At 42.0% G+C, this 27,329-nt stretch overlaps 1 protein-coding gene and 1 long non-coding RNA gene across 2 annotated transcripts in view; both read left to right on the plus strand.

The window, feature by feature from the left end:
- The window catches only part of LOC113277941 (BTB/POZ domain-containing protein At2g24240-like), a 28,190-nt gene extending 6,065 nt beyond the window's left edge, over positions 1 to 22,125 (plus strand). Inside the window, exons 2-4 of the mRNA XM_026526905.1 lie at positions 3,840 to 3,860; positions 7,481 to 7,782; positions 21,983 to 22,125. Of these exons, the coding sequence (XP_026382690.1) occupies positions 3,840 to 3,860; positions 7,481 to 7,782; positions 21,983 to 22,125 (466 nt within the window). The remainder of the gene's footprint in view (positions 1 to 3,839; positions 3,861 to 7,480; positions 7,783 to 21,982) is intronic.
- A 2,128-nt stretch (positions 22,126 to 24,253) lies between these two features.
- LOC113277942 lies at positions 24,254 to 27,049 on the plus strand. Its single transcript, XR_003325230.1, has 3 exons — positions 24,254 to 25,602; positions 26,237 to 26,321; positions 26,877 to 27,049. It is a non-coding gene; the product is annotated as an uncharacterized LOC113277942 (long non-coding RNA).
- Positions 27,050 to 27,329: the final 280 nt, after the last annotated feature.

Consider the following 27,329-nt stretch of genomic DNA (forward strand, 5'->3'; position numbering starts at 1 on the left):
CTTTCCTCGGTCCGTTACTACGCTGCTTATCCAGGAAAGAGGGGCATCGAATTCTAAACGACATCCATTATGGCGACACAGGAAATCATAGCGGCATGAAATCACTAGCCGACAAAGCAAAAATGCAAGGATATTACTGGCCCACAATGGTACAAGATGCCGCAATAATGTCCCGACGATGTGAAGAATGTCAGCGTTTTTCCAAAAAGATACATGCACCAGCAACAACGTTGAATTCTGTGGATAGTCCGTGGCCATTCGCGAAATGGGGCATAGATATCGCCTTTCATCGAAGGATCAGGGAAAAGACGATTTTTGATAGTAGCCACGGACTACTTCAGTAAATGGGTGGAAGACAAAGCCTTAGCCATGATCAGAGACGTGGACGTGTTTACTTTCATATTCCAAAACATTATTTGCAGGTTCGGCATATCGGCGGAAATCGTGTCTGATAATGGTAAACAATTACAGGGGAAAAACATAGACATGCTCTTCGACACTTTCAAAATAAGGAAAAACAAGTCCACCCCCATATACCCTCAAAGCAACGGGCAAGCGGAAGCTACCAACAAGACCCTCACCCTTGTACTCAAAAAGCAATTAGACGAACACAAGGGGCGATGGTGTGAACAGCTACACAATTTATTATGGGCATACAGGACAACACGAAGATCTTCCACTGGGGAATCCCCGTTTCTCCTCACTTATGGAGCTGAAGAAGTCATACCAACAGAGATCCTCATGCCAACCACAAAGACCGAAGCATGGGAGAAAAACCTCACAACAGACATGATGTTAGAGAGACTGGACGACCTGGAAGGAAGGAGGGAAGCAGCATTGCAGAAGATGGAAAATTATCAACGGAGACTAGCGAGGGAGTACAACAAAAAGGTAAAGCTTCGAAATTTTATAGAGGGGCAGTATGTGCTAAGAACAATCCCACAGTATCAACGACAGAAGAAATGGGGAAAGTTAGCACCTACGTGGGGAGGACCTTTTATAATACACGACATTGTGGGAAACGGTTCATACTATCTTCGCAATCTGAAAGGCGAGGTCCTCCGACACCCTTGGAATGCTAAATGGCTCAAACCGTACTACCCATAGGAGCAGCGCAGCTTTGCATCTGCGTGGGGAATACCAGAAGAAGAAGGCAGCGTAACCGCTTTACATGTTTCTATCTATGGACGAGGAGTAGCAGGCCTCAACCTATCAATCAAACAAGCTTTTTGGGGAATCTTCAAGTAAACAAAATTTATTAACAATATTGGGGAAAGTAGTTAATCTACAATCTCTCAGGGCTCCCCTATCAGTGTCTATGAGTATAAGACCAGGGGGAAGGCACCCAGCAGAAAGAGATACCCAACCAATTTTAAGGCAGTGGGTCGACGGAATGGGTGCATGTAAATATTTTCAATTAAGCATTCCATATCCTAGAACGCTGCCTCGGCCCCCACCGTTCGGGAATCCTCTGGCCCAGGATTCGCCAGCGGGGTGACAGGTCTCAAGACGATCACGAAGGTATTTACCTTCGGTGTCGCACTCAAACACTCTCAACTTTTTACAGAACCAGTTATTTCTAGGTTAACACTTCACAATACTTTAAAATAAAAAGATGAATTGACAACGCAGGTACGCCAAAAGGATGATCCATTTCATAAAGAGTTGATTACAAGACTCGACAAATAAAGAAAAACAGGAAACAAATCAAAAAATGATCCGAAATTATATAATCAACGAGGATCAACTTCCTATGACTAATAAAAGAAATCTACTTGGACGACACAACTCCATCAACGGGGTTGTCTCTGCGAGACGAGGGTACGCTACCACGAGAAGAAGGCCCAGAAGAACCAGGCAAAGGCGCGGGGAGGGGACGGCGCAAATAGTTCTTGACAAGTCCATGTTCGACTTTAAGTCCAAGTTCAATCTTATCCAGGACTTTGTTTGTCTCTTCAGCCAACTGACATCGAGCCTTATAAGTGATAACAGCGGTCCGCTGATGGGCTTGAGAAAGCAATACAGATAGGCGTTCCGCCTCTTTGGAGGCGATCTACGCTGCTTCCCCACGAGACGCGTCCAACCCTTTAAAATGATTGGTTTGTCCTTTCTGCTGCACTAAGGCAGATTGAGTCTTTTTAAGCTCATCATTTGCTGCGTGAAGCTGTCCCTCGAGTGCTGAAAACAAAAAATACCAAGGGGTTAAAATGAAGAAATAACAGAATCACACTCGATAAAACGAGGTTATACCTTCGACATTAGCCGAAGCCTCCTCATACTCATTGACAACTGCGTCCCGAGCCTCATCGAGAAAGTCATATTCGGTGGATAGTTTCTCATAATCCGTTTGAAGGTTCTTAAGAGCAAATTGACTGGCGTCTAAATCTACCTGCTTCATCGAATCCAAGTGACGAAGATGGTTGACTTCATCATTCACCTCCCCCATCCTTTTATGAAGTCGATACACATTCATCTCAAGATCTCTTTCAGACTCCACTTGGCAAGCAACATCCGCTCGAGACGCTGCTAGGGCTTTAGTAAGTGCACCAACCTCGGCCCTAGCATTATCTCTTTCCTCGGAAATACGCAACATACTATCCCTAACCCCAGGGCCTAAGAAAGAACGAGCCTGTTGTAACTCTCCTTCTAAAAAGCGCACTCTAGCCTCTAAGTCTGAAGCATGTTCTCGAGCATCACGCAGATTGTCACGCGTCCATAGCAGCGTACCGTTAAACAAACAACGGTCATGATTGTACTTATTTTGCATATCAACCATCAGTGTTCGCTTTTCACGCCACTCAGCTGTTAAGGCGTTGTGCTCATCAGCACGAGCATTCCACTTTGCGGCTTCACTCTTCAACTTACCCACCAACTCTGCAATACGGGATTTCCATCGTTCCCTTTCTTTCCGAAGCCATATCAACTCGGGGACTCCACCCACTGAAGATAGGTTGGGGAGACTCAGACAGAACACCAAAATACAGATAGCGAATCACAAGGAGTGAAAAATCCGTAAAATACAAACCTTTGAAGGACGAGACACTTCTACGAGTCTACTCCAACTCATTGCGGACTATATCAAGCTCTGAACGAAGACTCTCCTCAGCATTGCCCAGCTGTTCTTTTTCTTTCAGACGGCCCCTCAGGTCATTTATTTCCGCTTCATCTGCAGACAACTCCTCTTCCCTATGACGAAGCTTGGCCTCCAACTTTAGAGACTTTGCTTTAAAGAACTGGTATAGAACATGGTTACAATGTTCGCTCCTCATCATCTACGTCACAATCAACAAACATTATTATACCAAAGGAATCAGATATCACGAAGAACACAATGCGCGGATATCATAAAAAGAGTACAAGGATTTACCTCTAAAACACGCTGTTGGGGATAACCGTACTGGTACCCATCAGCTATGGCCATCATATCAGCAACAGATGAGGGAGGATCAACCACTAAATTAGCTTCCGAAGCTCTAAGATATTTCTCCCACATCTCAGCAACGCGGGCTTCAGAAGACAGTTGCATCATTCGACGAGTATAAGCGTCGGAATTCTTCTCACCAGTGACCACGGGGGCAGGGTTGGGGACGAACATCAGGTTTTTCTTCCTTAACCAAGCCAAAATGGCATCTTCACCTTCAGGAATTAGCGAGAAAGGAAAATCCTCGGAAGGAGACTCAACCGCAGACTTCCCCTTGGCGGTTATCTCCTCACCCGCGCAAGCCTCGACATTACCAACCTCAGCACAACCACCTGCGTTCTCAGCCTGCTGATCAGTGGTACATTCTTTTCCAAGGTCCCCAAGCACATCCCAATCATCATGTGGGGAAAGCAATGAGAAGTCCTCGGCAAGACCCATGGCAGCAGTCACATCGAAGGATTCCCCCGTGGAATATATCCTACCGAAAGAGAATTCTGGGGAAATCACGGGCAAAGTACCCACACCAACAATGTCATCACCAGCAGGGGCATATCCACTCCCACCAGTACCATAGACGGTAACATTACCCTCATCCTCACCTTCACCACCTGCGGCAACTTCTTCTTCAAGATCACCACCCGCGGCAACTTCAGCCTCACCATCACCCGCGGCAACCTCTTCTTCATTACCGCCTTCTTCATCAGGGTAAGAAGTGTCGGTACGCTCTTCTCCGTTGGACATTTATTCATCCTCACCATACCCTTGGTTTACGGGACTCGTAACCTCCTCATTACCCTCAACCTCACAGATAACCGCAGTAGAAGATTACTTGGGTCCAAGTTTCTTCTTCTTCGACACCTACAAACCAGTACACATCCCACAAAGACTCATTTTTTTCCCTCACTTCAAAAATGAAAATTATTTCAAGCAAGGAAAAAGGGGAAAAAAGATGGAGAATACAAGAAGAAACTATACCTTGGCAGTAGCAGCAGCACTCTTTGATGAATGGATAACACCAGAACCCTCCTCCTCATCTCCATCAACGACATCCAGAGCATAAGGAAAGTTCATGCCCGAGAAATTAGGACGCCAAGGACAGAAATCTCCATAACGAGCAGGAGGAGTTTCACGAGGCTTGCTATTGTCAGAAGGACGCCAACCACGTGGACCCGGAATCCATCCGTAAGCCCAAGGACCAACTACCTCAATAACAGTAGCATGCCATTCATAATCATGGTCACGCTTAATCCTTTCACGAGAAGGAAAGAGCTTCCGTTTAGCAGATCCCTCAGTACCAAGAACATACTTCAGCTTGGCGTCACTCACCTCACTCAAGAGACGAATTTCACCACGGGGAGCAGCAATGTTACGAAGACTAACACTCCACGGCTTACGGTTTATGCTGTTGACATAATCCCCAAAAGAACTGTTAAAGTTCTGAGGAGTGTACCACTCCCTCTCAACGGGATTTGGAACATAGCAGGTCATCATAGTCTCTCCCTTGCTCTGCAGATAACATTCCTTCAATGAACGAAGATAATTCCCAGATAGTTGTGATACAGAACGATTATGAGTGTTCGTATAAGAGCCTTCGTGATTAGCCAACACGTCATAATAAAAGGAGTCACCCGACTTATATAAGGGAAACATAAGACCCGCCTCGAAGGCTCCAACCGTAGTCAACAGATGAAACTCGTCAAACTGATAATTAGCAAGGAGCTCGTAGGTGATATCATCGTCAGGAGCATAGAAGCGAACCTCAAAATCTTGGAGTTCATGTTTTTCCTTAAACATCTCAAGATAAATATGCTTGAAAGTGACCTTCTTCTTACCCACTGAAATGCTGCGGATCACGGGGACAGTTTCTTCCTCGTCTGCGGAATCAGAAGTAGGACCCAATTCCGAAGCTTTCCTTTTAGAAGGAATATTTGTAGACGGATCAGCTCTCGATATGGTACCCTTGGAGTACTTCCCTTTGGAAGAAACCGCGGGAGGAGGAGGCAGATATTTATGCGGAGGCGCTGAAGAAGGAGCCATTGAACGAAGGGGCGGAGCATCCACCACTTCATTACGAGGAGGATGAGCCCGGGTACTCCTAGAGTCATCACCAGGAGGATCCTGCGTACTCCTAGAATCTTCACGAGGACGATAAGAGGCGCGGTTAACAGCATACCTAGACCCAGAGGGACCCTTCGGCATATCCCATTTTTTAGAAGGCATAATCTTCACACCGGAGGAAGACGAAACCCTATGACCCCGAGGATCAGACTGCGAAGACTTGTGAAGACCTTCCCCAAGTGGAGATCTATCAGGATCTCTACGCGGAGGGGATCTTGGCGGACTAGACGGCGGAGTTTGGTAAGGAGCCCGCGGACGATCATACATATCTACAAGGAAACACAAAAACAGTTTAGAGAAGAATACGAGGAGATCACTAAAGATCAAAAAACCCATAATTGATGGTTCATTCGGATAAACATGAGAAACCCTAAGAAACTAAAAAATACTCAATCCAGGGATAATACTCATACACAGACTCACAGACGCTGTAGACAAAGAACAGGGGCAAGCATACATGCTTCGACATATATGATCTTCATCACAAAACCAAGAACACAGCAGCAGGGGACAAACGAATAAAAATACAGATAAAACAATGGTGAACAACCGATAAGAAAATACCATACCTGTATAAAAGAGGACGACAAGCACTAACTGCAGTAGAAGAAAGGAGGATCGGAGATATCGACAGATACAGGGGAAGCAACAATCAAGAACAAAAGAAGGAGAAGAAAGAAACAGAAAATTGAATGTTATATTCCTCACAAGGACGGTGATAGTAAATGACTAAAGAACAAGAAAACAAGAAGAGAATGAACACTGACAAGAAGAGGATAAAAGTTTTTTTCACATTCTCTTTCCTATTATTGAAGCTAGAGAAGACAATAACTGCTCCTCGTACCAAGGAGCAGTTATGGGAGAAGTTAATGCAAAGTGGGAAACATGTAGGACTCCATTCTTCTTCAAAATTGCGAAATACTCCCAAGTTAGAAGAAGAGGGGCAAATTGTATGTACGCTTCTCATCATCCTCCACGTGTATAGAAAGAGACACGTGGAAGGCATGTGAAGCGAGACATCGAAACATGATAGCAGACATTTCATCAGAAGATGCCATCGGTCAGCAGATCTGACGGTCAGGGACAGAGGACCACAAAGGTATGATGGCACAGAGAAGCACCAGATAATACCCCTTGGGTATTAACGCACCCAATCCCGAGGAAGATCCCAGATCAACGGCCGAGAGGAAGTTTGGCTGACACAGATGTGACCAGACAAAGAGACACTTGTCTGACACGAGCAGACATCCATCTGCCCGCGTTAAATACCAAAGAAATATACACGTGTCGATCAGCTCGGGGAAGAAGCGAGGATAACCCTTCGTGTTCAAGCTCAGGCCGCGGTATATACCGAAGACCTCTGCTTAATAGGCACAAAGCACAAGAAGATAAGATTACAACGACACTTCAGAGATGGGACCCACGTTCTCTCCCTATAAATACCCCTCTCCAATAAGAGAGAAGGCATTTTGGAGGGCAATTAGAGGAGAATATAGGAGAGAGAAATAGGAAGATTAAGTAATCCATTTACTTCTGCAGACCCATGTATATTCTAAAGTCATTCGACTATCTTTGTAACCATTCAGTACACAGTGAAACACCAAACCCCGTGGACGTAGGCCTTAGTGCCGAACCACGTAAATCTGTCTCATTTACATTTTTGCATCTTACGTTCTGCATTAAACTTCATATGCTTTATATTTATACTTATTTCATGATTTATTTCCTTACACGAGCATTATTTATGATAATATTCGACTAGACAATGACAAGCCCGAAGGCTTTGAGTCGATGAATCGATATAATCATCCCATTACGTATACGATGTACGATTCTAGAATTAGGACGTATGTTAATATTGTTTGTGAACACTTGTTTGTGAACACTTGGATGGCCTCGTGATTTATGTGTTCACATACACGGTGCTGTCGATAATCAAAGCCATATCAATCTTTTGGACTTTAGAGATAAAAATATGGTTTGGTCCTGGCCTGATGATATTAAGCCTTCTCAGAGTTCTTATGTTCAAGATATTATTCCAATGGAAGAAAGTAATACTATCTGTGTGGTTGATCTGTATGGAACTTTGGGATTTTTAGATTTGAGAGGTACCAAACAAAGCGTTAGATGGAATTCGAACCGTGGGGGGAAAATATTAAATAGTTATTGTCCTAAGTTAAAATTTCATGGAGGGCAGCTATTTTGTTCCACGGATGATAAGATATCGGTATACTGTGATGCTCTTGATCAATGGTGTGAACACAAAGATCTGGTGTCATCTGAGTATTCACAAATAATGCGCGCAGACTCATGACAATACAGTAAATAAGCTGCGCCTGAGGGGAATGGATAGGTTATGTCGAATCCTTGACTCAGAGTTCTAATACTCTTCCTCGTCTCATCAACTACAATCATTGTTCTTGGCTCATACAATAAGATAAATAGTGGATGAAATATAAAATGTACGAACATGATATACCATAAGTATCGAATTGAACATATAAAGTGTAAATGCATGAATATAGATGAAACGATTAACTTATATGATTCATCACTCAGATCTCTGTCTACGGGTTTGAGTTTTTCATTATATGTATGAAGGTTACAGAAATAGTCGAATGACTTTGAGACCAATATAATCCTGCGTAGCAGGAGGGACTTCACTTACACTTTCTCTATCTCTTTGTCTCTCTCCTATTCTCCTCTCAATGTCTTTAGGCCTCTCTCTTCACTTGGGAGAGAGGGGTATTTATAGGGAGGTTACGTGGGGTCCACTTCTGAAGCCCGTTATAACCTTATCCTCTTGTGTTTTGTGCCGCTCACACAGAAGTCTTCGTGTTCTCGGCTGCATCTGCGTGTTCTGTCTGGATACGCAGTATTATCTGCGCTTCCAATACAGGCTGACTGACACGTATGATGTTTGAGGGTATTTAATGCGGGTAGTTGAGATGTCTGTCCGCGGTAGACAACTGTCCTCTACCCCTGTCTTGTCTGCGTCAGTCTGACTATCCCCAGCCGTAGATCTTAGATCTTTCTAGGGATAGGATAAAGTGACTCTTGACTGTCCACGGGTGATATCATATCTTGATGTCCTTAGCCGCATGTCCTCCACGTGTGTCTTTGTGGGCACGTGGCGGAAGATGAAATGTGTACCTACAATTTGCCCCTTTTCCTCCTACTGGGCGGTTAGTCGAAGTGGGAAGAAAAAACGTGTTACTCTCTTTATCTTCTCTTTACTATTTTCCTAGATTTTAGGGAACGTTCCCCACTATTTGTAATAACTTCTTCTTGGGTAGTGGGGCGGTTTTTATTTCTCTTTGCATATATATATGAGAAGGAATGTGAAAATTCTCTAATCATAAATTTCATTCCTTCTCTTTCCTCGGAATTTTCATTCTTTGTTCTCTGCTTTTGTATCATTGTTATTAACTGCTGCTGCTACTATTGTTGCTCCTCAAATTTTTCTGACGCTGTTGCTACTGTTGTTCGTCGAGGTTTTCTGCTGCTGCTACTGTTCGTCGATGCTTTCTGCTTATTATAGGTAGGTGGTTTTACTGTGTCTTGATTATCTTTTGATGAACTGTTGCTATATGTGTTTGTGATGAAGAACATATATATAAGTGTGTGTATGATTGCCCATGTTCGTTATTACAAACAGTAATGATTTCTTCCTTCGTATATGCTTGCCCCTATTTGTTATTTCCCCTTTTATTTAGGGTTGGTTCATGATTATGAAGAACTGGATGAAATTGGGTTTTTTGATTTCTGTTTTTTCTTCGCGGAAATCTGAAACTTGTTTGTGTACTACGTAGACATGGCTGACCGTCCGCGGGTTTCTTATCAAAATCCACCGCCTAGTCCGCATAGATCTCCTCCGCGTAGGGATCCTGATGTTTCTCCGCCTGGTGGAGGTTCGTCTAAAGCTTCCCAAGGTGATGCCCGCGTTCATAGGGTTTCGTCTTCTTCTGGTCAGAGGCACTTATCTTCTAAGAGGGGTGAGTCGCATAGAGGGAATACGCAGAAGGGGGACCGTCCAAAAGAGGCTCCTGGCTCCCGGTATGCTGTTTCTCGTCCCTTAGTTAATCCGCGTGATGATCCTAAGAGAACGCGGGATTTCCTACCTCTTCGGTCAGTGACGCCTCCTTCCACGTCTCATCAACATCCTCTACCTCCCCCTCCAGTGTCTCAACCCAGGGGGAGGTCTTTGGAAGAAGTGGTTTCGAAGACTGATGTATCTAAGGTTCATCCTAAGAGGAAAGCTTCCGAGAGAAACTCTTCGAAGGGTTCTGCGCCTGATCCCGTGGAGGAGGAAGATATTTCTCAGGAAATACGTAGCGTCGTTGTTGGGGAGAAGAGAGTGACCTTCAAACATATTGATCTGGAGGTTTTCAAGGAAAAGCATGGTCTTCAGCTATTCGATGTTCTTTTTTACGCTGCTGATGATGATATTACTTATGAGATGATATAAACATATAAGTTTGATGAATTTCATCTGCTGGCCACAGTGGGGGCCTTTGAAGCGGGTCTTATGTTGCCTTTATAAAAGTCTGGGGATTCTTTTTATTATGATGTGTTGGATGGTCGAGAGGGTTATTCGAAGAACACACACTGTCGCTCTATTTCCCAACTTCATGGGAATTATCTTCGTGCACTGAGGGAGTGTTATCTTCGGAGCAAAGGAGAGACAATGATGACTCTTTATGTTCCCAATCTTGAGGAAAGGGAGTGGTATACGCCTGAGAATTTTAACAAGTGTTTCGGTGACTATGTTAACAGTAGGAATCGTAAACCGTGGAGTGTGAGTCTTCGGAATATTGCCGCTCCTCGTGGTGAGATCCGCCTTCTGAGTGAAGTAAGTGGTGCTAAGGTGAAGTACGTCCCGGTTATAGAGAATTCTACTAACAAACTGGTGTTTCCTACTCGTGAGCGGATCAAGTGTGATCATGACTATGAATGGCACGCAACTGTTATTGAGGTTGTTGGTCCCTGCGCTTGGGGGTGGGTTCCAGGTCCCCAAGGATAGCGTCCTACCGCAGATAGCCAGATACGTGCGGCTCCTCCTGCTCGTTATGGGAATTTCCGTCCTTGGCATTTGAATTTTTAGGGCATGAATTTCCAATATGCCCTCGATGTTGTTGATGGAGATGACGAAGAGAGTTCCGATGCTGATCTTCAGGCGAAGAATGCTGCGGTTGTCAAGGTAAGATTTCCATATGCCTTGTCCTTTAGTTGAGGCAGTTTTAATTATTTTCAAAGTCAGGGATTTTTATTCTTGTGCCTTGTCTTTTTAGGCGACGAAGAAGAGGAGGATAAATCCCAAGCAGTCCACCACCGCAACAATCGAGGAGGCGGAGGTTTATGAAGAAGTTAACAGTCCTGTGACTGAGCTTGGAGAGGATGAAGATATGTCTGATATGAAAGAGCGTACTGATACATCCCCTCCAGGTCATGATGATGAAGAATTTGTTGAAGGGAATACTACCGCTGGTGGCAGTGGTATTGGTGGTGAAATTAATCCCGCAGGTTGTCATGATGCTGGTGCTGAAGCTAATCCTGCGGGTTGCAGTGATGCTGGTGATGATAACACTGGCCTTGGTGATGAGGGTGTTGGTGGTGAAATTCCTACTATGTCTCAGGAGTTTTCCTTTGGTCGGATTTATTCTGCGGAGGATAGTTTTGACATAAGCGCTGCCCTGGGCCTGGCTTCTGAGTTCAACCTGCTTTCCCCAAACGATGATTGGGATGTGCTTGGTAACTCTAGCAAGGCAGATGGAAAGGTAAAGGGAGTCGTGGATGCTAGTGATGTTCCATAGGGGAGCGGTGCTAGAGACCTTCCAGATTTGGATGCGGGAGTAGCCTCGAACTCTTCGGGTGCTAAATTCACGGACATGGGTAAGGCCTCGGTTGGGTCTTCTGGAGATGATTTTCCTCAATCACTGATCCTTGAGGGTGATGATGCCATCTTAGCTTGGTTTAAAAAGAATAACTTGATGTTCGTACCCAATCCAGCTCCTGTGGTGGAGGGTGAGAAGAAATCTGATGCCTATACCCGTAAGATGATGCAATTGTCTCCCGAGGACCAGGTTGCAGAAGCGTGGGATAAGAATCTTCGGGCCTTGGAGACTGCTCTAGTAGTCGACGCTCCCTCGACTGTTGCTGATATGATGGTGTTGGCTGATGGGTATCAGTATGGATTTCCCCAACAGCGGATGTTAGAGGTGAGTTCTCTCATCATTTTGCCTTGTATCAATTTTTAGCAATTTTTAGAGTCAGGGTGTTCTAATCTTCTGATTCGCAGATGATGAGGAGTAAGCATTGTAATCACATGTTGTACCAGTTTTTTAAGGCTAAATCCCTTAAGTTGGAGGCTAAGCTTCGTCTTCGGGAAGAGGAGCTTATTGCGGCTGAGACTGTCATTACTGATAGGGATAGGGAGACATGTGAGTTGAAGAGTCTCCTCAAGGCTAAGGAGCAACAAGGAAAGGAGGAGGAGAAGCTTCGCTTGGATCTTGCTATGGCTCGTAGTGAGTTGGAGGAGGCCAAGAATAATTCTTCGGCTGTTACAGGTTTGATTATCTGTTCTCTTCCTTGCTGTTGTCCTTTACTGTAATTAGTGTTCTGTCTGAGTCTCCCTCCCCCACCCTATCTTCAGTGGGTGGAGTTCCTGAGTTAGTATGGCTTCGGAAAGAGTGGCAGCATCAGAAATCTCGTATCGCAGAGTTGGTAGAGAAGATAAAGAGCGAGGCTGATAAGTGGAATGCTCGTGCCGATGAACATAATGCTCTGGCAGAGGAGTGGCGGGTCAGACGAGTCCAAATGATTGATATGCTGAACAAATATAACAATGATCGTCGTTTGTTTAATGGAACGTTGTTGTGGACGCGTGATAATCTTCATGAACCCGAGAACATGTCTCATCATTGGAAGCTAAAATCAATCTCTTGGAAGAAGAATTGCGTCAAGCTCGTTCTTCTCAGTCTTCTGATGTTAAAGATTACATTCAGCGTCTTGCTAGGGAGAGAGATGACGCTAGGGCTTAGGCTGGTGCTCTTAGCAAAGCTTTAGCTCCGTCTAGGGATAATGTGGTACGTCAAGCTGATTCTGAGAGAAATCTTGAAGTAAATATGTATCGGCTCAACAAGGGTCTGGAGGGTTTAAACAATGAGGTAATGAAACAGGTAGAATTATATGCGAGTCAGCACGCCCTTTCAACCCTTCAAGCGGATTATAAGAAGTTGTCAGATGAGTATGATTTTCTTGATGAAGCCCGTGATGCTGTTGTTAACGAATATGAAATAGCTTCGGCGAGAGTCGAAGGTATATGCTTATATTATCGAGTGTGATTATGTAATTTCCTGGACCTAACCATCTGCATTTTTCTTTTCCTTGCAGAGCTCTAGGGACAGCTTCGCACTGCAAAAGAAGAGCTTGCGGAGGCTCAATCTCAATTAGTGCATCAGGAAAGCCAGATTAATTATCACAAAGGTTTAGCTACAGCAAGGGACGAGGCTTCCCAAACCGCTTCGAAGGAAGTGAGTCGCCTTTCCTCGTTGTTGTCAAAGGCTGAGATGATGAATATTGTTATTGCGTACAAGGCTCGGTGTCAACTAGTGGAAGAGACTAACAAAATTCTGGATAGCATCGAGTATGATCTTAAGACCGAGCATGGCCTTATCAAGAGCTATCCGCGCCGTGAGAAACCCCCGCCCCTACATCTGGTTCTTCAGGGCCTTCCTCGGGTGGGAGCGTACCTTCAACGCAGAAGGGGAAGATTGCTAAACCTGCTGGTAGGGTTGAACCATCCAAGTAGATTTTTGTAGAGAGTTGATCTTTGTTGATTATGAGGCTTCGTGAGATTTCTTTTGTATTTTCTTGTTTCCGCGTATCATTGCCAAGCATGTAATCAACTTTTAATTAATTGAACATTGTTTTAAATATTGTAATCAATTTTTTTTTAAATATTGTTATAGTTAATTTGGAATATAACTGAATGTAATCAGGAATATCGAAGTGTTTGAGTGCAAACCCGAAGATATGTGTATCTTCGTGAACGTCTTGAGACCTGTCACCCCGCTGGCTAATCCTGGGCCAGAGGATTCCCAGACGTTGGGGGTCGGGGCAGCGTTCTAGGATATGAGTTGTTTGGAATGTATGTTCATTCCGTCAACCCGCTGCCATAAGATTGGTTGGGTATCTCTTTCTGCTGGATGCCTTCCCCATGGTCCTACACTTATAGACGCTGATAGGGGAGTCCCGAGAGATTGTAGATGACTACTTTCCTCAAGTAAAATAGAACAACAATTAACACTAGTGTTTACGTGGTTCGGCAGCAGAGTGTCTACGTCCACGGGTGAAAGAGGATTAAAGTGTCTATTCAGTTTGTTGAGTTACATTTAGAAGAATTCCGTTGATGGAACCTCTGAGGTAGTAAATAGTAAAAAACAGGAGGATGGAGTATTGACGCGGAGGCTGTATTTACAGGTGTAGGGTTCTCGTGAGGTGTTATATTTACACGCAGTCGTCTTGTTACTATGTTGCTCCATGTATTGTGACTATTTTTTGCCAAAAGTTTGCTTGATTGATAGGTTGAGGTTTGCTATTCCTCTCTCAGAGATAGAAACATGTCGATCGCAAGCGCCGTTTTCTTCTTTTGGCGCTCTTCACGCAGATGCAGGTCTGCGTTTCCCTCTACGGGTAGTATGGCTTGAGATATTTTGCATTCCATGGGTGTTTGAGGATCTCCCCCTTTAGGTTGCGCAGATAATAAGACCCATTTTCTGCAACATCATGTATGACGAAGGGTCCCCCCCATGTTGGTGCTAATTTTCCCCACTTATTTTCTCGTTGGTATTGGGGAATGGTCCTCAGCACATACTGCCCTTCTACGAAATTTCTAAGCTTAACCCTCTTATTATACTCCCTTGCTAGTTTCCTTTGATAGTTTTCCATTTTTTGTAGTGCTGCCTCCCTTCTCTCTTCTAGATCATCCAATCTTTCCAACATCATGTCCGCTGTGAGGTTCTTCTCCCATGCTTCAGTCTTCGTAGTTGGCATGATTATTTCTGTTGGGATAATAGCTTCGGCTCCATAGGTGAGTAAGAATGGGGATTCTCCCGTGGATGATCTTCGAGTTGTCCTATAATCCCACAAAACGTTGTGTAGTTGCTCACACCAACGCTTCTTGTATTCGTCCAACTGCTTTTTGAGGATGAATGCGAGGTTTTTTTTTTGTGGCTTCTGCCTGACCATTGCTTTGAGGGTAAATTGGTGTTGACTTGTTCTTTCGAATTTTGAAAGTATCGAAGAGTAAGTCGATGTTTTTTCCCTGGAATTGCTTGCCATTGTCAGATACAATCTCAGCTGGTATGCCAAACCTGCAAATGATGTTTTGAAAAATGAATGTGAAGACATCTGCGTCTCGGATCCTTGCCAGAGCTTTAGCCTCTACCCATTTGCTGAAATAGTCCGTGGCCACTATCAAAAATCTTCTCTTCCCTGATCCTTCGATTAGGGGACCCACGATGTCTATGCCCCATTTTGAGAATGGCCAAGGGCTGTCTACTGGGTTCAACATTGTTGCGGGTGCGTGGATTTTTTTCGCGAAACGCTGGCATTCTTCACATCTTCGTGACATTCTTGCAGCGTCTCGTATCATTGTTGGCCAGTAATATCCTTGAGTTTTCTCCTTATCTGCTAGGGATCTCATTCCGCTGTGATTGCCTGCGTCGCCGCGGTGTATGTATTTCAAAATCAAATGTCCTTCGGATCTGGATAGGCAACGTAATAATGGTCCGAGAAAAGATTTTTTGTACAAAATTTCTTTTCTCAGATCATATCTTCCTGCCTTTGACTGTATTTTTCTGGCTTGCTTTAGATTCGAGGGTAGTATTCTTTCTTTTAGGAAAAGATGAATCTCAGATCTCCAATCTTCTTCTTTGATGAAGTCTTCATCTTGATCTGCCTTATCCATGATGTCGTCTTCTTGGAAATCATCCGCGATGAATTCTCCCACGTCATCGTCTGCAATATCTTCTTCTGCGTGGTTCCTCTGCTGTGCAGCGCAGAGTTCTTGAATATCAATTGAAGGCTCGTAAATCCTGGTTACTTTGATTGCTTTGACGTCCTCGTTTCTGAGCATCGATGATATGTAGGCCAGGGCATCCGCGTGCCTGAGTTCCTTCCTTGCCAGGTGTCGGAATTTGATGTTTGGGATTTGTGATGCCAGTGTTTGCACCAATTCCATGTATGCTGACAATGTTATGTCATAAACATTATATTGCAACCCTATTTGTCGGATGACCAGCTGTGAATCGCTTGTCAGACGCACGTCAGTTATGCCCATTTCTATTATCAACTAAAGGGCATGCACCACTGCTTCATATTCAACTATGTTGTTGGTATGCCCCTTGAATTCTAACCTGAAAGCATGTATGATCCTGTCTCCTGTTGGGGTGGTGATTACGATGCCTATCCCCGCCCATTATTTATTTTTCGACCCATCCATGAAGACTTCCCATTGCCTAGGATTTTTTGGTTCCAAGATGTCTATAGGGTCTTTACCTTCGTCCATTTCTGGTAGTCCTGCTGCCTTTCGTCCTTCGATGATGACTTCTTCGCAGTTATCCAATGGTAAGTCTGCTAATACTTGTGACTTCTGAGAGTGCTGTAGCTCATGGATGATATTGAATTGATCTAGGTGAGTATCCCATTTTGCAATTCTGCCTACTTTTCCTGCATTTTTAAGGACTGCTTCTAGCGGAGCTTTGCATGGGACGCGGACGTAGTGAGTCAAAAAGTAAGTTCTGAGTTTCAGGGTTGCCCATACTAATGCCAAGATGAGCTGCTCGATCTTCGTGTAGTTTCTTTCTGCTGCGTTCAGAGTCTTGCTGATGTAATAGATGGGTTGCTCTATCTTCGTATTGGTTTTAACCAATACTGCGCTGACTGCATCTTCTGTTGCTGCTATGTATAGTGCCAACACTTCATCAGGGTCTGGTTTTTGTAATATAGGGATCTCAGCCAGGTATTCTTTGATATTTCGAAAATCTTCCTCGCACTCTGTCGTCCATTCGAATTTGCTTCCTTTTTTGAGAATGTTAAAAAAGTGCTTACATCTATCCGAGGACCTGGATATGAACCTCCCCAGCGCAGCCAGCGAACCATTGAGTTTCTGAACCTCTTTTAAATTCTTTGGGGATGGCATTCTTAGGATGTCTTCAATTTTAGCAGGATCGACTTCAATGCCCCTCTTCGTCACCAAATATCCGAGGAACTTTCCGGAAGTGACACCAAAAGTGCACTTCTCTGGGTTTACCTTCATGTTGTGCACTCTCATTGCTTGGAAAATATCTTTTAGGTCTTGGTGATAATCTTTGCGCATCTTGCTTTTAACGAGCATATCATCCACATATACTTCCAGCGTACTTCTGATCCATGGTTTGAAAATTGCATCCACCATTCTTTGGTAGGTTTCCCCTGCGTTTCGCAGTCCAAAGGGCATTCTTACATAGCAATAAAGGTCGTGTGGTGTATAGAATGTTGTATGTTGCTGATCTTCTTCTGCTAGGAATAATTGATTGTATCCAGAGTATCCATTCATGAATGACATTTCTTCGTATCCTTCAACTGCCTCGACAAGTTGGTCAATGCTTGGCAGTGGATAGCTATCTTTAGGGAAAGCCTTATTGAGGTTGGTGAAGTCGATGCATATCCTTACTCCACCATTTTTCTTCGGTACGATGACCATGTTAGAGATCCATATTGGGTACTTAACTTCTTTGATGAATCCTGCGTCCAGTAGTTTGCGGAGTTCCACTTCAACTGCTCGATGGTATTCTGGAGCTACTTTGCGCACCTTCTGCCTAAAAGGGGGGGTACCTGGTTTTATTCGAAGTTCATGATGAACTAACTTTGGGTCAATTCCCGGCATGTCCCTCAATTTCCAAGCAAAGATGTCCGCGTATTCCTTTAGAAGTTTGATTAGTGCGGCTTCTCTTTCTTCATCCATCAAGGTGCCTATTCTGATAATCTTCGGGTTTCCCTCAGTACCTATGTTGACTTCTTTAGCTGCTTCAACAGGTGTAAACGTGGGTTTTGGTTCCCCCAAGAGAGAAACATTCTTTGATTGCTATTTGGTAGGCTCTCCGTCTTCTTTTGTCGCGGAGGTGCTTGCTTCTGTGCTGCCAGTGGTGCTTACATTCAAAAGGCTTTTTCCGGAGATTTCATCCAGATATTATTTATGGTTATCTCCTTATTTTTGGCTCTTCGGGATTGGTGCTTTTCTTCCCGCTCATTATTGATCTGATTCTGTAAGGTCTGACATTCCCGCGCAGTTACTTGGTCTCTTTTAATTTCCATGACTCCCTGGGGTGTTAGAAATCTGAGATATTGATGGTAGGCTGTCGCTACTCCCTTGAGATTGTGAACCCATCTTCTTCCGATGATGGCGTTGTAAGGTGAAGGTGCATCTACGACGCTGAATCGAGTGTCCACTTGCATGGGCCCTGCGTCTACTTGTAAGACAATGTCCCCTAGGGGCTTTGTAGCTGCGTCGTTGAATCCGTAGATGGTGTAGTAAGATGACAGCAGTTGCTCGTCGTTGAGTTCCATACGTTTGAACGTGTCATAGAACAGGACGTTGACTGAGCTTCCTCCATAGATGAGAATTTTCTTGACATTGCACCCTGCTATTGGGAGTGTGAGGACTAGAGGATCATTATAGTCTTCCATGTCTTCTTCCACATCGTCTGCATCGAAAGTCATGGGCGCGCACATCCACTATTCGTGCTCGTTTACCTCTTTCCCATCGATCTTATAGAGCTCACAATAATCTTCGAATTGTTTTCTCAATCTCTTCCCAATCTGGGCGGTTAGGGATGGTCCTTGAATCTCTGAACATGATCGTGTTGAGGGTGCGGTTGCCTTCTGGTAATTGAACCTGCTTGCCTCTCTTGGTTCTATCTTCGTTATCAATCTTCTGTATATATTGCTTCAGGTCTCCTGCGTCGATTAGTTTTTGAATCATTATCTTGAGATTTTTGCACTTTTTTGTTTGATGACCGTTGAAACAATGATATTCACAGTATTCCTTGGATTTTTCTGATCTAGGAGGCTGCTTTCCCTTGGACCATGGACAATCGAAGTTCTCCCTCCCTTTGATCTCTCTCAGGATGCGCGAATAGCTGGTATTCAGCTTGGTATAGATTTGATCTTCAAATTTTCGATCACCTCTTCGTCTATCATCCCTTCGTTCTTTCCTTTATTCGTTGGGACGTTCTTCTGTGATTCCTCTTTTGGACCCGCTGGCTTGATCCACGGAATTTGTGCGTATGGGACGTTGAGTATGAGCTCTGGGATTTTCACGCTGAATTTCTTCTAACCTTGTATGCTTTTCTATGATTATCCGGAGATCTCCTTCGGTGGTAGGGATGGTTCCGTGGATCTCGACAAATAAAGGACTCATCCTGTCTATCCCCCATTTGTAGCAGTTGATACTAACCACGGGATCTACGTTTCCAATAGCTTGGAAAATCTTGTGCCATCTATTAGTATATTCTCTGATGGTCTCTTTGTATTTCATCTCCAGCGAGAACAGTTTGTCCATGCTGGTATTGACAACCTTGTTTTACATGTATGTTGCTAGAAATTTTTCTGTGAGTTGGTTGTAGGAGTCGATGAAGTTTGATGGCAAGTTATCAAACCATGACAACGCGGACCCTTTTAAACTTGATGGGAAGTATCTGCACAGTATGGAGTCTTCGTTATCCCAGCGGGACATCATTCGATTAATATCGAAGATGAGCCGCAGGATCAGTTGATCCGTCATAGCAATCGAAAGCAGGAACCGAACACTTCTGCGGTATGGAAGCCCTGGCCAAGTGTGGTGTCAGCGGGGTAGTGTTTGCTTCCTTCATCACTTGCTCTAGCCTTCCGCCTCCCTGCCTAGTCTTTAGCTCCTTGATTTCTGCCAGCATCTCAGCACGCAGACTTTCCATTGCGATCTGGTGTTTCTCATGAATGGTAGATTTTGCTCGTGGTAAGGTGGTACCGTCGTAGTAATCCGAGTTCTCTGGATTGTAATCAGGGTCTGATCTTTGGCTGCTCCTTGCTCCTCTTCGATTCAATGGAAGTGAGTTGTTTGCGATCACCATTCTTCTATCTTGATTAGGTGCTACATCTTTGGAGTTGGCTTCGTCGCGTTGGTTTTCTACCTCTGCGCTATGAATGATTCTTTCCTTTAGTATTTGGTTCTCTTGTGCTAATATCGCTACAGCATCAGCGTATGCCTTCTGGTTCTTCCTTAATTCTGTCAGCTCGGCCGTCATCTGAGCGGAATGATTTGACCCTTGATTTGGTGTTCCTGCCCGCAATTGCTCATCAGCGGCTATGGTTTGTTCCTCATCCACGATCTGTATTACTGGTTCTGGTGGGTCTAACTGTGCACCTTGGGACCTCGACGGTTGTTGTGAGGGTTGGCCTGCTATTAGAAGCGGTTGCTTGGCTGGAAAGGGTATGTTCTGTTCGTTGGTTAAGGGCATCCCATAGAGGGGTTGTTGTATTCCTGACTCTGCCACGACTTCCTGATGTTCTTGTAGTTGAGCATTGGTTACTCTGGGAGCTCCAACTTTGGATCCGCCAGCTCTTGAAGCTCCTGCTTTGGCTGCCGCCGCATTTACTTCGTTTGCTGCGATGATGTTGGCATTGATGGGGGCTATGCTTTCTGCATTATCCTGCGCCCTGTCCGCTGCCTTTAGCTTTTCACCTCTCTGCTTACTCCTAGTTACCACTGGGGTTGTCCTTGGCATCTCTTTTGAAGAAGCTTTAGCCTTCCCGACATCTTTGCTTCTCTCCATCTTTTAATATTTTCCTGAAAGAGAGAGAAAAAATCACGAAGACAATGGGCCCCACGTGATATCTATTAGCGTTTTGAGTCCTCAAAGGTGTAAAATCTTGAAAATACTTAAGGCGTTCATCTGTGTAGATGACCGCAGATCTGTTCGAAGTTTTGATTTTCAAAGACCTAAAAACTTAGAAAATGCATGAAGAATCAGATCTACTTAGATAAACGCGGATTTGTTCATAATTTTGATTTTCAAAGACGTGAAAACTTAGAAAATGCATGAAGAATCAGATCTACTTAGATAAACACGGATCTGTTCATAATTTTGATTTTCAAAGACGTGAAAACTTAGAAAATGCATGAAGAATCAGATCTACTTAGATAAACGCGGATCTGTTCATAATTTTGATTTTCAAAGACGTGAAAACTTAGAAAATGCATGAAGAATCAGATCTACTTAGATAAACGCGGATCTGTTCATAATTTTTATTTTCAAAGACGTGAAAACTTAGAAAATGCATGAAGAATCAGATCTACTTAGATAAACGCGGATCTGTTAAAAATTTTGGTTTTTGAAATCATGAACGGAAAAAACCGTAATGTTCCATACATCGTTATTTTCAGAAAACGAAGCCTGAAACAAGTCACAGGAGAAGATAAATCTTTTACCGGGATGAAGATCCCTGTTTCTAGCGCCAGATTGTGAACACAAAGATCTGGTGTCATCTGAGTATTCACAAATAATGCGCGCAGACTCATGACAATACAGTAAATAAGCTGCGCCTGAGGGGAATGGATAGGTTGTGTCAAATCCTTGACTCAGAGTTCTAATACTCTTCTTCGTCTCATCAACTACAATCATTGTTCTTGGCTCATACAATAAGATAAATAGTGGATGAAATATAAAATGTACGAACATGATATACCATAAATATCGAATTGAACATATAAAGTGTAAATTCATGAATATAGATGAAACAATTACCTTCTATGATTTATCACTCAGATCTCTGTCTACGGGTTTGGGTTTTTCATTATATGTATGAAGGTTACAGAAATAGTCGAATGACTTTGAGACCAATATAAGCCTGTGTAGCAGGAGGGACTTCACTTACACTTTCTCTATCTCTTTGTCTCTCTCCTATTCTCCTCTCAATGTTTTTCGGCCTCTCTCTTCACTTGGGAGAACGGGTATTTATAGGGAGGTTACGTGGGGTCCACTTCTGAAGCCCGTTATAACCTTATCCTCTTGTGTTTTGTGACGCTCACGCAGAAGTCTTCGTGTTCTCGGCTGCATCTGCGTGTTCTGTCTGGATACGCAGTATTATCTGCGCTTCCAATACAGGCTGACTGACACGTATGCTGTTTGAGGGTATTTAATGCGGGTAGTTGAGATGTCTGTCCGCGGTAGACAGTTTTCCTCTTCCCCTGTCTTGTCTTCGTCAGTCTGACTATCCCCAGCCATAGATCTTAGATCTTTCTAGAGATAGGATAAAGTGACTCTTGGTTGTCCACGCGTGATATCATATCTTGATGCCCTTAGCCGCATGTCCTCCACGTGTGTCTTTGTTGGCACGTGGCGGAAGATGAAATGTGTATCTACAAATGGGTTTCAACATCTAGCCTTGAAAGAAGTAAAGGGGGTTTAATTCGAGACTTCTCAATAGGGGGTGATCGCCTTTTTTCTCTTCATAGTGAGAAGAATGTGTTCGACGTGTGGGAGACTCCATCTGCCCCAATAATTTGATGAATACTGCAGCAAAATTGGGATGTTCCTATGGGCAATACTGCAGTTCGCCGCAACGGGATTCCCAACAATCCTATTGTTTTTTTTTTCTTCTTTTAAATTTGTAATGTTGTATTCAGACGATTTTTTTTCAGAAGCATTTTTCATATTAATTGAATGCGAAAACATTAATTGGGAATTAAACAAAGTGGCGTTACACTCATGATTTGCACGGATTTTGTAGTATGGTACACGATGCGATTCTGAAAGCTAAAGTAAAGTGGTGGTAAAAAATTTGTTGAACTGGGATGTGTGAAGATTCAATATTTTAGATTTAAATTCTTATTAAGATAGCAAATAAACGAAGATGGTAGCGATATTACAAGAGACCGAGATTCAGGATTCCATCATAAAATTTATTCATGTGATTTATATATTATTCTAGATTATAGCTCAAATAATAAAACATGGACTCTGATTCTTTGCCAAAAATAGATTTTTGAAAGCAATGACTGTAAACCGAAAACATGAGACATCAAAACACTTAATCTAAGCATGAACTGTTAATTGAAATCATAACCATTCAATAAAAATCATAAAATAGACGATCAATTAAAAAAATTAAATATAATTATCACATGTATGAATACTGCAACAAAATTGGGATGGTCCTCTGTTGATACCCCAATTTGCCGCAACAGGATTCGCAACAATCGTATTGACCCTTAAACTGCGTTTGATTATTTTTTTCATAGGAACTGAAAGCGAACACATTAAGTGGGAATTAAATAAACCAGTATTATGCCCATGCTTTGCACGTATTTTGTAGTATGTTATAACTAAAGTTTACTTCGTAGAAAATACGACGCCTATAGGAACTGCGACTGACATGTGGTTAAATTGAATTACTTACTGTATTAACTGGCACCTCATCGCTGCTGAATACTGAAGTTTAAGCTTAAAGAAAATCTGCACAAGAAGTATACCACTTATTTGTAAAGATACCCCAGATTTAATTTCTAAAATAAAATTTTGAAAGTACCAATTTAACTTATACAATAATATATAGTGGTTAGCAGAAAATATTGGCAAAAAATCTATTGTTATTCTAGGAAAGCATCCACAAGCACCGGCAGAGATCACAATGCATCAACAAACTCAATTGCAAAACAAACGAGTTTCAGAGGTCTTCAAATAGGTCAAAAAAACTTGCAACGACGAATTCATAAAGCGAGCATTATTTCTAACAGTTTTGATAAAAAATTGAAATTGTAAACTTATTGTACTGCATTGATCAATAAATATATTTGACCATTACATAGAAATAAAAAATAAAAAAAACTTATGCGAATATACAAACTAAACAAAATAATCAATCATTTCTAAATTTTGTTTTGTGGATTACATAAGTTTTGAGTTTGAGGATAGACAATTTATGTACCTCAACTAGTATACCTTCGAACTAAAACAGAAAAAACTACACTTACATTATTGTCACCACTCTTTTATTGTTAGGGTCCGTTTGGTACACAAGATTGTAGCATTACAAGTAGTTACCAATGCAGGTAATTGCACTACATGACATTGTAATCACAGGTAATGGGATTTTGTTGTCTGGCACGTTTATGAGAATAAGTCTAACACATCCCTGTTCACATTTTGATTTGAATGAACTAATACAAACTATTTATGAAATTGAAATCCATACTCTCAAAAATCAATCCCAATTTATCTCAAATATCGAAATACGAATAAAATTAATTTCTTTTTGTAAGGACCCTCAAGCTCGTCAACGCTATTAGACCAGTCAAGGGACGAATTAGTCGATAATAGCTCGATTAGTTTAACACGAACGTTAATTATTATAAATTAATATAACAATAGTCTAGATACGAAACTAGTACCGTTAGATAGATATCGAAAAGTTATGCGAGATGGACTACTCGAACGTGTCGTTCGGATACCTGATGAAGATAATTTATCAATTTGTTTTCGGAGGGTAAAATAGTAATTTTTGGATTTTACCCTTGTGGTTGCACGTGTCAGAGCGAGTGGGTGTGTCACCAAAATTGGTCGGCCTCATCTACACCTAACCGAGAAGATTATTCTTCTTTCTTATCTTTCTTTCTTCTTCTTCTTCTTCTTCTTCTTCTTCTCTGTTATTTCTCTTCTTTCTTTTCCTCTTCTCTGTCGATCTCAAACCAGAGGAATTGATATTGAATCTTGTTCAAGTAAGCTTAAGATATTGATAACCCGATGGTGTTGAAGTTGGTTTAACTTTAGATGAAGAAGAAACGATATATCAAAGAGAAACCGAGGTTAATTAGGGTTTCTGAAAGATGAAGTTTAATTGAGGTTTTGTGGAATTGATTTGTGTATTGAGTTCCTGATGGAAGAAGATTGAATGGGTTGACGTTTAATTGTATTTTTGAAGTTGATTCAATGATGAATCGAAGAACTAGGGTTTCTCATAAGATTGTCTAGGGTTTCGGCTGATGATGAATAAGATGGGATTAGAGATGGGTTTTGTATTTTGAGAAAAAAGAAGAAGAATTGATTGAAGATCTGGGGTTTTGTGAGATTGTCATGTAGTGTTTCAGAGGAAGAATCTATTGATGGTGTTGAGATTGATTGTACTGAACTGGTGGGATGTTGTGGTCTCAAGAAGAATTGAAGAATCGATTCAAACAAGAAGAATAATCTAATTCAATTGCAGAACTGAAACTAAGTGAGGTAATTGTTATTTCCTAGTTATTTTGGTAAAGTCCAGTTTCATATATGTGATTGTGTGATTGATAAGGAAGTTGAGACTTAAAATGTTGTGTTGTGGCTGGATATGAAAAGGTAGGCGTTATGTGTTGATCTGAGTAAATGTTGACGTTGCAGAGAAGAATTGAAATAATGATGAACTGTTTGTACAGTTGAGTTTATGGAATTGGTGTTATTGTTGAGCATGCTAAATCTAGGGGAAAAGATATTGAGTTGCAATGGAGTTGTTCAACTAGCTAGTGATGAAGTTGAAGTGAACTTGGAGATAATGGAATTGAACTGTGTATGGTTGTATTACAAGTAGTGGTTATATGTGTTGAGAAGAACTGAAAATTGTTCTGTTGCAGGTAATGGTGTTTAACTGAAGTTGTGTTGTTTTGAGTAAAGAAGTTATAGATGATGGGGTTATTGTAATGAGTAGTTGCAGGATATGGATTAATGGTATGTTGTTTGTGAATGGCGTAGACGTTGGTACTATTGATGGTATATGTTGCAGTTCATGAGATTGGATGTTGATGTTGTTGTACTGGTGGTAATGAAGATGGATGTTATTGGGAAATTCAGAGTTTGGAAATGGTGATGGAATTGAAATAATAGTATGAGTGAGTTTCAGGGTGAAGGTCTTAGTGGTTTGAGTTAATGAGCATGTATAGCAGATGGTTGTGTTGAGCTGCAACTGCAGATATCATATGAATTGTAGAAAGATGTTGCTTAAAGCTGTAATTGCAGGTAAATTAAGCTTGTGTTTGTAATTAGATTATGAAGCTTATTTAGAATAAATGTGTTGTACTAATGTTGAGAAGTTCCAGTGCAATATGTTTGAAATCAAATCTTTAATAGAAGTTTAGATTAGGTTTTTGGCCTATTAGTCATCCCAGTTAGTTTAGCTGACTCAATTTGTTTACTGATTTAGTGTGACCGACTGAGTTAACTCAGTGACCAGACCTGACCAGACTTGACTCAGTGTACGTTGACCGATTTGAATCAGTTGACCATTTGACCAGGACTTTGACTTGACTTGGACGTTGACTGTTAGTTGACCCTTGACCATTAGTTCGACCGTTAGTGACTGTTAGTTGACTTTGGTAGACTTGGGCTTAGCGAAGTTTTCTTAATTAGATGTTTTGGACCTCTTGTAGTCCGAATTTTCCTTTGGCTTCTTCTACAAAGTTGTAGATACTCTTTTGATCTAGCTAGTGAACTATGGAATCAACCCAAAAGAGTTAGTAAACCTTAGCTATGTTAAAGATGGAGAATAAAAAGGTGTAAAGTGGTAAATGGGCTTAGAACCATTAGATAGACTTGTATGATTCTTGTGTAAGCCATCTTGGCTAGTTTCTTAGACTTCTTGTATGAATAACAGTTAGTCTATATTAACATCGATCGATTCAAAGGATGAACCAATGGATCGTGGATCTCGAGGTAGGCGTGGCTTGGCATCAAAAGAGGTGGGAATACTTTTAACTCTTTTGTGATTATTTTTCTTTTCTTTTACCAAAGTTTAAGTTTAACAAATTCATGCATTATCTGATTGTGTATTCCATGCATTGTTTTATTTAAAATTCCGAAAGTATTATTGATTTCTTTTAGTCTTTCCATTGCTTGGAAATGAATTGTAATGCTTTGTTTGTCTTTATGAATTGTTTGGGAAATAAGAATTTCCATTTGATTGTTTGGAAATGAGAATTTCGATATGTGGTATATAGGATACTGCTCCTTCATTTATATCTACATGAATTCGAGCTTTTATGCAATCAATAGGTGCGGGACGAGTCACCATATAGCTATCTAGGTGCGGGACGAGTCACCAGTATTATATATTGTTTGGAAGGAGTTAGTTCCATATACATGATCGTTTACCTATGTGAAATTGGTTGCGCTTTAGAGTTTAGGGAAAACATGAATTGTTTTCAAATCATTTTTAATGATTACTTGGAAGTTAAATTTTATTCCTACGGGGCATCCCTTTTAGGGATGATGTGCTCACTCATTCCCACTTTCAGTTTCAGAGACAGATCAGAGTTGCGCAGCGGAAGCTTCGAGGAGTTGAGTCCGTTAGTTTACTTCTGCTATGTTATTATATTGCATATTATATTTGTAAACCAAATGACTATTGTATATGTATCATTTGAGAGAAATTCTTGTACATATATATATATATATATATATTTCTGAGCGAGGCTAGTTTTGGATTAAGTTTTGTAGCAGATTTCTTAATTGAATGTTTAAGTATTTAAATTAGATTTGTAGTGCCTCTTTAATTAGATAATCTCTTGGATTAGTCAGCTGCTAGCTTTGGGGCGCTACAGTGTTGGTATCAGAGATCACTATTAGATCCTACATGGGAAAAGATAGAAATAGCCAGTGCTAGTTAGTGAAATAGATTAGTTTAGAACTGGGTTGGGTTGTGAGATAAATCTTAATAACTAAAAGCTATCAATAATTAAAATATTTAT

This window comes from Papaver somniferum, chromosome 5 (assembly GCF_003573695.1).
Source record: "Papaver somniferum cultivar HN1 chromosome 5, ASM357369v1, whole genome shotgun sequence".
In the NCBI taxonomy this organism is placed as follows: domain Eukaryota; kingdom Viridiplantae; phylum Streptophyta; class Magnoliopsida; order Ranunculales; family Papaveraceae; genus Papaver; species Papaver somniferum.